Source organism: Narcine bancroftii, chromosome 3, assembly GCF_036971445.1.
Source record: "Narcine bancroftii isolate sNarBan1 chromosome 3, sNarBan1.hap1, whole genome shotgun sequence".
NCBI lineage: Eukaryota > Metazoa > Chordata > Chondrichthyes > Torpediniformes > Narcinidae > Narcine > Narcine bancroftii.
The window spans coordinates 106231838-106244780 of record NC_091471.1 but is presented as its reverse complement, the minus strand read 5'-3'; the positions used below and the strand labels follow the sequence as shown (position 1 = coordinate 106244780).

The following is a 12943-nucleotide window of genomic DNA, read 5'->3' as shown; positions in this document are numbered from 1 at the left end:
CATATCATCAGGACCAGGTGATTTGTCTGGCTTTAGTCCCATTAGTTTCTCCATCACTACTTCCTTTGTAACAACTATTTTATCAAGGCCCTCCCCAACATTCGCATCCTTAACTCTGCACTTGGGCATGCTGGACGTGTCTTCCACCGTGAAGACTGACACAAAATATTTGTTTAATGCCTCAGCCATTTACTCATTTTTTGCTACCAGTTTTCCTTTCTCATCCTCCAAGGGTCCTATGTTAACTCTGGCCACCCTCCTCCGTTTTATATATTTATAAAATTTTTTGTTTTCTGTTTTTATATTTTGTGCCAATTTACTTTCATAATCTTTTTTCCCATTTCTTATTACCTGCTTTGTAACCCCTTGTTGTCTCTTAAAGTTTTCCCAATCTTCCAGTTTCCCACTGCTCTTTGCAGCTTTGTACACCTGCACCTTCAATTTTATACTCTCCTTTATTTCCTTTGTTAACCACGTTTGATTTTTCCCTCTCTTGCTGCCCTTTTTCCTGACCGGAATATATTTTTGTTGAGCATTACAAAATATTTCTTTGAAAATCTTCCACTGTTCCTCAACTGTTTCATCAATTAGCCTGTGCTCCCAGCCACTCTGCCCAATTCCTCCCTCATCCTATGGTAGTCACCCCCGTTTAAGCATAATATATTAGTTTTAGATCTAACTATTTCCCCTTCCATCTGAATGAGAAATTCAATCATACTAAGATCGCTATTTCCCAGATGGTCTCTGACTATTATATCATTTACTCGACCTATCTCATTGCACAACACTAGATCCAGGAGAGCATTTTCTCTTGTGGGTTCCTTAACATGCTGCTCAAGAAAGCTATCACGGAAGCATTCTATGAAGTCCTCTTCTAGACTCCCACGACCAACTTGATTTTCCCAATCTATGTGGAAGTTAAAGTCCCCCATGACTATTGCCGTATCATTATTACATGCCTCACTTATCTCTCTATTTATTTCCTGTGCCATTAAACTATTGTTATTTGGTGGGCGATAGATAACACCCCCCAATATTTTTTTCCCTTGGTTATTTTTTATCTCTACCCAAAGGGACTCTACATTATGCTCTTTAGATCTTATATCATTCCTCACTACTGCCTGGAGCTCATCTTTGATTAAGAGTGCAACTCCACCTCCCTTACCATCCTGTCTGTCTTTTTGCACCACCTGATACCCTTGAAAGTTTAATTCCCATTTAGGGTCACCTTGTAGCCATGTTTCCGTGATGGCTACCAAATCATAGGCACGGGTACCGATTTGCGCATCAAGTTCACTAACCTTATTTCTAATACTGCGGGCATTCAGATAAAGTGCCCTTATGTTCTTTGTCCTTTTAATATCTAGTGACTTCTGTAACCTTTTCTTTTGATTTTTCTGCCCACTATTTTTCTTTGTAATTTTCTTAACACTATCATTGACCCGAAAACTCACTGCACCATCTGATTTTTTACTTTCTCCTCCCAACATTACTTTTCCTATTTTACTTTTCCTGGCCATTACTTATCTTCCCTACCCTTTTCCCTATCACTCTGGTTCCCATACCCCTGCCAAATTAGTTTAAACTTTGCCCCACTGCTGTACCAAACATACTTGCCAAAATGTTGACACCTTTTGGATTTAGGTGCAACCCGTCCCTCTTGTAAAGATCATGCCTTCCCCAAAAGAGATCCCAATGATCCAAGAAGCCAAATCCTTGCCTTGTACACCAGCACCTCAGCCACACATTCATTTTCCTTATCCTTACATTCTTTTCATCACTTGGATTTGGAACAGGTAGTAATCCCAAGATCACCACCCTAGCGTTCCTGTCTTTCAGCTTTTGTCCCAGCTCACTGTAATCCCTTTTCATTACCTCCTCCCTTTTCTTGTCAATGTCGTTTGCACCCACATGTTCATTTGTTGATTGTTGCATGACCTTGGGCATGCACGGCAGAGTGAATCAAACTTACGACTAACCTGAGTTACAACCAATCCTTCAGTCTCCATTACAGTCATAAGTTGGGTACAACCAATTAAAATCCCACTTAATCCTCTTTATTGACAAAAAGAAAACTAATTAAAAAAATCCTGAGGGTTACATATAATTTGTAGCTTTTGATTTATACTGTGAATCAAAAGACAAAGGTAAGATTATATCTCACCTGGAAGAGTGAATATATCTAATCACATTAGAAACATTTACATCAAATGAAAATAAGCCATAAAAGGTCACCATGTATCTTCAATTTTCACCGATGAATCAAACACATGATATCCAATTTTTTATTAACTTAAACGGGACATAATATGAGGAACCATTGAAACACTACTGGAGGTCTAGAATAAGATGGGTCCTTGAGCCAAAGGAGTCTTTTATCATTATTTTTAATAGGTCATATTAATGCATTTAAAATGATAATATTACCTAAGTTTTTATGGCTATTTCAAGCGATTCCAGTTTTCATCCTAAGTTTTGTTTTTGAATATATTGATTCAAAAATTTCTTCCTTTATTTGGAAGAACAAAAATTATAGAATTATAAATTTCATTTACAAAAATTTTAAAAAAGGGTGGAGGTATGGCCCTACCTCATTTTAGATTTTATTCCTTTTCTAAGTTTTTGGATGTTTTATTCTGATAAATTGGATCATCTATTACGGACACGTTTAGAATTGAGATCTCTACAGCAGGATTCAGTGGCCTCTTTATTGGGGGCCTCCCTTCCAGTTATTTTTTCCAAAGTCAATCAATCCAATACTCAAACATATATTGTGAGTCTGGTTCCAATTTAGAATTTTTCTTTAAATTTAAAAAACTGCTTTATCTAATGGTATCTAACATAATTTTTCCCATCAATAATTGATTAATCCTTCTCTATATGGAAAATTAAAGGTATTATTTATATTGCAAATTTATTTAAGGAAGATTGTTTAATGTCTTTTGAACATATATGACTTACCAAATTTTCATTTTTTAAAGATATTTACAGTTTACACATTCTCTGTGTGATCATGTGAGTTTTCTCCCACATCCTAAAGATGTGTGGATAACCAACTTAAATGGTCACCGTTAATTGTCCCAAGCACGTATGTAGCAGTGCAATCTGGGGGAAAATGAGGAGAACTAAAAAAAAGATTAATTTAAGATTAGTGTTTAAAAAATTTTGTTGCTTAACATGGATTTTCTGTTCCCGTTTTGATACTGTATCTCTCTATACCTATTTGAAAGAAAGAAAAATATTAGTGGGAGCCATCTGCCTGATCCTTTTCTGGCCCTAGTTCCCCTTTCTCCTGGATTTACCTGATGAGAAAGTCACATAAACCCTAACAGCATTTTCAAACCCAATCTGCATATTTAGAGAGGTAACTTGCTATTTTTGGAGCAGCATCTACCCAGCATGCTCAGAACAGCAGTTCAAAAAGAGACCTCGGGAAGTCCCACTGTGGTGCACTGAGGTAGCAGCAAACAAGCACAAAACTCAAAAGACTGTACCACAGGCTTTATTCAGGTAAAAGTCTGAACACCAGACTTGGTGGCTCCCCGTGCGACTGGCTCAGGAGGGGCCGGTTCAGGTTTATATTTAGGTCGGCTGATTGACAGCTGGCCAGGTGGAGTCAGCCCTTAGGTGGTCTTCCTGCAGATACAGAGATTGCCCCCTGCAGTAGGCTGGTGGTCATATCACTACACCCACCAACTTTCTTGGAATTAACTGTCTGCTTTCCTAGCTATAGAAAGTGAAAATTAGATTTTAAACCCATACAATTACAGACTCCATGGCAAGCAGTGACGAGGAGCACATTTGAAAAGGAGCCAGAATAGTTTTCCAATTCATATTTTCCAAACTGTTCTCATTTTAGTTTTGGTAGGTCAGTCACACTGCCCAACTTGTCTGTGATAGCCAAGTAGACCTGAAGTAGTCCCATTTGCCTGTATTTGGCCCATATCTTTGAAATCTTTCCCACCCAGGTATCCATCAAAGTGTCTTTTAAATATCACAATTCCACCCACCTTAAAATGTCCTCTGGGAAATCATTGCATATGCCAACTAACCTCAGTGTATGCCTCAAGTTCCCTTTAAATCTTTCCCCTCTTGTTTTAATTACATGTGAAAAGTTGTTTGGATGCAGCTTGAACACTTAAAAAAAAGTAATCAACTATTAATAGTTCTCATGTAAAGTCATCAACTTCTGATTTTTCTCTGTCCATAGATGCTGCCTAACCTGCTCAGTATTTTCAAATATTTTCTTTCTTTAAGATTTCAGCAATCAGTATTCAGTATGTCATAGTACCACCATTTTTGCTCTCTCCCACTAGTCATCTCCTTCTGTTAAAACATCCTCCGTGCAAATCACCTTCACCACTCATCAGCCAATATTGACACCATCTGTGTACTTCTCCAAAATATAGACATTCGCTCTCTCCTTCATTGTAAATTAAGATCAAGTTTATTTATCATCCGATTGCTCAAGAACAACCTGGTGAAACATTATTGTTCTGCCCTCAGCGCCAAAGACTGCAAACACACATACAGACATAATACACCTAGAGACAAACGATACAGTACACAAATACAAATATTAAAATAAATAAATATTATAATTAAATAAGTAGTAGAATCACAGAGGATTTATATGAGCAGTGGTTTCCAACTTTTCAAAATTCTAGTGAAACCTGAAGCATTCATTCTGTTTTTCTCTCTCTACTGATGCTGCCTGGAATGTTATTTCAGAATTACAACACAGCCATTTATTTTTCAATTCAACTACCACTGTTTCTTGAGAAGATCAAAGCAATTTACAAATATATAGCATTTAGATCACAGAAAACGATCTGGACATAATTGCTGATAGAAAAGTGAACTTTTATAAAGTCAGTGCTCTATGACTTAGATTCTGCCTTATTGAGCTAATGTAAAATAGATGATATGCATGTTCACAGTCTATTTTAGATCTCCCTCAATTTTTTTTTACTTCATTTCAATTTGTGGAAGTAAATTATTCAATGTGCAAAGTACTTCAAATTACATAGCAACACTTGCAGTATCCCTATGACATTTTGTACACTATTAACACTTTGTTTAAGTGGATTAACTTTTCTGTTGATGCAATGACAAGGTCAAGCAAGGTCTCAAAAGATTTGATATTCCCTTGGCAACTAGGAGAAGTATGTCCACAGCCACTAGCCCAGAAATGCAAAATCAGGACTGGGGCCATCAAGGTGGGGAGTTATCATAGTGCCTTGGTGTGGTGCACTGTTAGACAGAAGCAAACACACAAAACTGAAGAGACTGTACAACAGGCTTTAATTGGCAAAGACATCCACAGAGCCAAGCTGGCTGTGGCTGCTGTAAACTCTGAGTGAGGCCTCGGGAGGCTGGCACAGGCTTATATCCCAGAGGGTGATTGACACCCGACCGGGTGCGGCTTGATCCATTCAGGTCAGCTGACTGACGGCCGGCCAGGTGTTGTCCTGTCCCCCATACTCTCCTGCAGGTACAGAGGTTGCCCCCTGCAGTAGGGCAGAGGTAGACCACCACACTTGGTGGCTGCATTTTCTCAAACCACCATCTGGCAAGTTAGGATGCAGTGATCAAGAGAAGGTTCATTGCTCTTCTCCTGAGCCACTATCAAGCACCACTGACTGACTTTATCCATTATCATTCAATCAGCAAAGATTTCAGATGGCCTTAAATTCAATGGCTGCATAAAAAATATAGCTGGTTTTGTAAAACTTTTTTAAAAATCAAGTAAACCAGATCTTAATACTTACAGCTTCCAAATTTCAAAGGACAAGCGTGTGCATCCATTGGAAAATCCTCTAGATGCATTGGGCACTCTGCTTGAACAGTTAGCCTGTGAGAACACATTGTAATTGACTCGATGAGAAACCATTACTAGCAAAATTACATCTCCAGGAATTTTTTTTCCAAAATTACTCTGCATTACTTATAAATCTTCAGGTTTAAACAAACTGTTCCAATTCACATTGTCAAAGGAAAAGTAAAGTTAATTAAACAAGCAGGACTTCTTTTGAAAACTGCATAAACCATTTTAATTGTATAGCAGAGTTTTTATCTTCAAATGTACATTATACATAAAGTGATCTTAATGATTTTGTTAATCAATATGTAACATGTCACCATGAATTAAATTTAAATTAACACATCTGTTGTTTCCAATAGTATTTATATTGCTTAACTAATATTGTAAACTGTTATCTATATTTATCAGATTACAATACTTAAAACCAAATGATTTTGTTAACCAAAACAAGTGTTGAAAGTTTGAATTAAATAAGTAGCCCAAACTGCTCACAATACTCCGTGAGGTCTCACCAGTGCCTTACAAAGCCTCAATATCACATTCCTGCTCTTATATTCTACTCCTCTTGAAATGAATGCCACCTTCACGACTGACTCTACCTGCAAGCAGAGCTTCAGGCTATCCTGCACGATGACACTCAGACATCTTTGCATCAGCATATTTTCAATTTTCTTCCCATTTTGAAAAAGTTTGCCTATTTTTTTCCTACAAAAGTGCATCACTGTACACTTTCGACATTGAATTTTATTTGCCACTTCTCTACCCATTCTCTTAATCTATCCAAGTCCTTCTGCAGCCTCCGTTTCCTTAAAACTACCCGTTCCTCCATGTACTTTCATATCATCTGCAAGATTGGCCACAAAGCCATTCACTCCATAATCTAAATCATTGATACACAGATGCTCCTCGACTTATGAAGGGGTTAGGTTCTGATAAACCCATCGTAAGTGGAAAAATCGTAAGTCGAAAAAGAAAACAGCACCACACCCACCAAACATCATAACCTAGTCTAGCCTAGCTTAAACATGCTCAGAACACTTAACGTAGCCTACAGTTGGGCAAATTTATTTAAAACATGACAGTCACACCACACCACCATGCGGCGAATTGTGAAACTACAGTACCAAGTGGCGACATACAGGTATTTTCATTAGAATGCATATCGCTATTGTACCATTATAACTTTGAAAAATCATAAGTCAAACCATTTTAAGTAGAGGAGTATCTGTATAACATAAAAGTAATGGCCCCCACACCAACCAATGTGGAACACTACAAGCGACCGGCAGCCAAACAGAATATGATATGTATTCCAACTCTCTGCTGCCTGCCAATCAGCTAATGTTCACTCACATTTATATGTTTTCTGTTATATCACGCACTCTTATTTTTGTTGTGTAGCGTCATATGCAGAACCTTGTCAAATGTCTTCTGAAAATGCAAATACACAACATTCACTGCATCTCCTTTATCTAACCTGCTTGTAATTTCTTCAAAGAATTCCAATAGGTTTATTAAAGAATGATTCATCTGTGAATTCAGCTAGGAATAATGTCAGAGAGGAGAATTAAGGGGGGACCAAGCAGACATTGTGATATTGAGAGGAAGTTCTGGATATTGTAACAAAGGGGGTTCAAAATGATGGTGAGAGCTCCAGGGATCATTTCTTTAAGTGGTCCTCCTAATTCCCTGCTTGGGTGCTAACTTTAAAAATGGTCCAAGTAAGGAATCAAATAGGCCTATTTACGAATGGGAAGTGCCAACCAACGGTTACAGGAATGGGTCTTACTCAATATGTAAGCTTGAAATGTGACCATGTTTGCTGATGGCTATTCTGGGAGCTCGACCTGTGTAGGCCATTTTCTCAGTTAGATTAAAGAGATGAACAAAACAAAATTAAATAAAGTATGTTTATGAATATCAGCTACATTCCTTTATTTAGAATGGCAATATTATCATTCATCCTTGCCCTGGTTTTATTTAGGGCACAATAAGATTTATGTGTTGAAATGTTTGATTTATAAGCCAATTAATATAGTGTTATCCCCATGATCCTTTTTGACATGGCAGAGGCATTCATGAAGAAGGCTTCGTGGTTAGCACAATGCTTTAACATCAGCAACAATCTGAATTTGAATCTGCCACTGTCAATAAGGATTTTATACATTCTCTCCATGACGGCATGGGTTTTCTCCAGGAGCTCCCATTTCCTTCCACTTTCAAGCAAACACAGTTAGTATGTTAATTGGTCACATGTGTGTATTTCAGGGGACGTCATGTGATGAGGTAGAGTCAGGATGTAAGGATCTGTCTCTCCAGGAAAAAAGTGAAAATCAATAAAGAGACCAGAAGTAAAGTATCAGAAACTGTTTAAGAGTGGACAGACAATATTTTATTAATGTCACCAAAAAAAAAAGGAGGAAAACATCGCTGGCCCATCAGGAATGCAACAAAGGAAATGCCAAGGATAAGAAGGAAGGCCTACCTTGCAGATGGAGCCAGCGCACTTTAGTGAAGACCTCCAGCCAATCGACAAGAGTCTTCAAGGCAGCTGTTCAGCTAACTGCAACACCAGCACAGCTGCAGCCATGGAGGAAAGACGAAGAGGAAGAAGAAGAGTCACTGCGCATGCGCAGATCAAAGGAATTTGAAGAATTTGTTAGAGAAGGCAGATTGTTTGAAACACTGTAGAAGAAGAATATGTAACTGATCTGCAAGCCAGCAACGAAGGAGAAGAGGATGAAGAGGAAGAAGAAAAGGAAGACAAAGAGAAGGAGGAGGAGGAGGGGGAGGAGGGGGAGGAGGAGGGGGGGAGGGGAGGAGGAGGAGGAGGAGGAGGGGGAGGAGGGGGAGGAGGAGGGGAGGAGGAGGATGAGGGGGAGGAGGGGGAGGAGGGGGAGGGGGAGGAGGGGGAGGAGGGGGAGGAGGAGGAGGGGGAGGTGGGGGAGGGGGAGGGGGGAGGGGGGAGGGGGGGGAGGAGGGGGAGGAGGAGGAGGAGGAGGAGGAGGAGGAGGAGGAGGAGGAGGAGGAGGAGGAGGAGAAGAAGAAGAAGAAGAAGAAGAAATTTGAAGACATGGAAGAAAGAGTTACAAATGTTGAATTTGGTGTAGAAATTGTCCAGGAGAGAATGGATAAAATGGAAAATTCAGCTGATGCACTGGCTGCTGTGAATAAATAATTGTGTGAAAGTGGATTTATTAGAGAATTTCAGCAGAATAAACAATATTAAAATTGTTGGCCTTAAAGAAGGTGCAGAAGGAATAATCTTTTTTCAATGTTGGATACCGGAGTTTCAAGGTGATATTGAAATAGAAAGAGCACATAGTGCTTTAAGACAACAACCATCTCCAGATCAAAAACCACAGTCTATATTGATAAAGTTTCTTTGTTATTAAGTTAGAGAGAAAATATTTGAACTAGCAGCAAAGCAAGCCAAACAGAGAAAGGGTCCAATGGAATGTCATGGAAACAAGATTTTCTTCTATCCTGACATCAGTTTTGAGTTGTTGAAAAAAAGGAAAGAATTCAATCCAGTAAAGAATAATTTGTGGAAGAAGGGTTATAGGTTTATTCTATGTTGCTCTGCGGCTCTTAAGATCTTTGTGCAAAGAGGAGCGAATAAGTTCTTTACAGACCCTGGACAAGCGCATGAATATGCAGATGTCTTACTGACTATTCATCAAGAAGTTGAATAGGGGGTTGCAGGAGTTTAAAATTCTTCTTGATTGATGAGGAATGAAATGAAATTACTTTACTCAGTCTAATGGAAATGATTCAAAATAAATGAACATTCGGCAGGGAAATGGACTGACATCTCATGAATCATGTGTATTTTTGTGGCTTGGGCCACAACCCTTAAAATAGAGGGGGATAATGTTGTGTCTTATTTGAACAATGTTAGAAGGTTTTTTTTTGTTACTTTTATTTTTATATTATTTTTGTTCTTTTTCTGTTCTACCTCGATTGACAAGATGGCTATGCCTTAACATATGAGTTAAAAAAAGATTTGAAACAACAAGGAGTGGGAGGAGAGAAGTGAAGGGGAGATATAGTATTAAATTGCTTTTAAAATATACCAATGGATAAAGTATTAAATACTAAGTTTTAATATTAATTGGCTTAATAGTCCAGAGAAAAGGAAGTGGATTTTGGCATATATTAAGAAAATGAAGGTACATAGCCTTTTTGGAAGAAACTAATTTAATTGAAAAAGAACATCAGATGTTAAAGAGAGTCTGGGCAGCATATGTTGCAGCTTCTTCATTTAATTCAAAAGCTGGAGGAGTAGTGATTTTAATACATAAGAACCTTCTGGTTGTTAAAATACAAAATGTAGTTACCAATCCTGTAGGGAGATATGTTATTGTACATTCTCAATTTTTTTTCAGAATATTGGACATTTATGAATATATATTCACCAAATGCTGATGATGAAAATTTTATACAAGAAACATTTATAAATTTAGTAAATGCACATGAAAATATATTAATGTGGGAGAATTTAATTTTTGTTTAGCTCCAGCTCTTGATAGATAGACAAGAGTAATAACATGAATGAAAGCAGCTATAGCTACATTGTTGTTAATAAATTATTTCAATTTAATAGATGCACGGTGTAGAATTCATCCAAGAGAAAGAGATTACTCCTTTTATTCAAACATGCATGATTTTTATTCTGGGATTGATTTTTTTCTTAATAGCTGTGCAACTTCAAGGTAGAATACAACAAGCAAGTTTAAGGTGAGCATTTTATCACATCATTCCCCTCTGTTGTTGACAATAACGATGTGGGCTAGAGTAAAATCAGTTAATAGATGGAGATTTAATTCTATGTTATTAAAAAGGAAAAAAAAATTGTGAATTTATTAGAAGACAAATAAGGATTTTTTTTGAGACTAACTCTTAATTTGTTTTATAATAAATTTATTTTGTGGGACATAATGAAAGCATACTTAAGTGGTCATATAATAAGTTATAATTCTAAAATTGGGAAAAATTATATGAAAGAGGTAGAACCATTAGAGATAGAAATAAGACCTTTGGAAAAGGATTTACAGCAACAAGTAAATAAGAATAATTGAAGACGGCTTATTAATTAAAAAAAACTTCAGTAAGTATAACACTTTACAAACATATAGAACAGAAAAATTGATAATGAGAACTCAACAAAGGTATTATGAATTGGGTGAAAGGGCACAAAAGGTGCTGGCATGGCAGTTGAAAACAGAACAAGCATCGAGAATGATTATTGCAATTAAAGATATTGTAAAACCACAAGAAATTAATGAAAATTTTAAACAATTTTAGACTAAATTATATCAATCAGAATCCTTAAAGGATGATAATAAAATAGATTATTTTTTGTCCTAAATAAATTTACCTAAATTAAATTTGGAAGAGCAGAGAGAATTGGCTGCCCCTTTTTCCCTTGTGTTAGTTAGGGACACATTAAATCTTCGTCCGCGAAGCCAAGCCAAAGAAACTCAATACAATGTAATGTCACCAGGATAGGATGGTTTCCCACCTGAGTTTTCTGAAGAGTTTAAGGACTTATTAATTCCTCCATTTATGAAAGTATTTGGACAAGGAAGCTGAAACACATACTTTACTGGAATCTTTTAAGATATCAATAATAACAGTAATACCAAAAATGATAGAGTTCTTTTAAAACCAGAATCGTACAGACTAATTTGATTGTGAACTGCAGACTATAAAATAGTTTTAAAAAATTAGTAAATAGGTTGGAAAAATATTTGCCGAAATTGACAAATATGGTTTTATTAAAAAGAAAAAAAATAGCAGATAATGTGACCAGATTATTGAGTATAATACATTTTGCACAAAAGAGAGGAGACTTGAGTGTAGTGGTGGCCTTAGATGCTGAAAAAGGCATTTAACCATATAACCATATAACCACTTACAGCACAGAACAGGCCAGTTCGGCCTAGTCCATGCCGTAGCAAATCCCCACCCTCCTAGTCCCACTGACCACCCGGTCAATACCCCTCTAGTCCCCTCCTATCCATGTAACGATCCAGTCTTTCCTTAAATGTAACCATTGATCCCGCCTCGACCACGTCTGCCGGAAGCTCATTCCACATCCCCACCACCCTCTGCGTAAAGAAATTTCCCCTCATGTTCCCCTTATAATTTTCCCCCTTCAATCTTAAACCATGTCCTCTAGTTTGAATCTCCCCCTTTCTTAATTGAAAAAGCCTATCCACATTTACTCTGTCTGTCCCTTTTAAAATCTTAAACACCTCTATCAAGTCCCCTCTCAATCTTCTAAGCTCTAGAGAAAAAAGCTCCAGTCTGCACAACCTTTCCCTATAACTCAGATCCTGAAATCCTGTCAACATTCTCGTGAACCTTCTCTGCACTCTCTCTATTTTGTTTATATCTTTCCTATAATTTGGTGACCAAAACTGTACACAGTACTCCAAATTTGGCCTCACCAATGCCTTGTACAATTTCATCATAATCTCCCTACTCTTGAATTCAATACTCCGATTTATGAAGGCCAACATTCCAAATGCCTTCTTCACCACACCATCTACCTGAGTATCAGCCTTGAGGGTACTATTTACCATAACTCCTAAATCCCTTTGTTGCTCTGCACTCCTCAATTGTCTACCATTCAATGTATATGACCTATTTAAATTTGCCTTTCCAAAATGTAGCACCTCACATTTATCTGTATTAAATTCCATCAGCCATTTCTCAGCCCACACCTCCAGCCTTCCTAAATCACCTTTTAATCTATGGTAATCTTCCTCACTGTCCACAACACCACCAATCTTTGTGTCATCCGCAAACTTGCTTATCCAATTTTCTACCCCTACATCCAGATCGTTAATATATATAACAAATAATAGTGGACCCAGGACCGAACCCTGAGGAACTCCACTAGTCACCGGCCTCCAATTGGACAAACAATTTTCTACCACTACTCTCTGACACCTTCCATCCAACCACTGCTGAATCCATTTCACTACCTCCTTATTTCTACTTAATGCTTCCACCTTTTTTCCTAACCTCCTGTGGGGAACTTTGTCAAAAGCTTTACTAAAGTCCAAATAGACAACATCCACAGCTTTGTCTTCATCAACCTTTTTTGTA

At 37.6% G+C, this 12943-nt stretch overlaps 1 protein-coding gene across 1 annotated transcript in view; it reads right to left on the bottom strand.

The window, feature by feature from the left end:
• The window catches only part of LOC138756704 (gamma-aminobutyric acid receptor subunit alpha-2-like), a 184203-nt gene that overhangs the window by 92646 nt on the left and 78614 nt on the right, over positions 1–12943 (bottom strand). The window contains exon 6 of the mRNA XM_069923092.1: positions 5772–5854. Within this exon, the coding sequence (XP_069779193.1) occupies positions 5772–5854 (83 nt within the window). The remainder of the gene's footprint in view (positions 1–5771; positions 5855–12943) is intronic.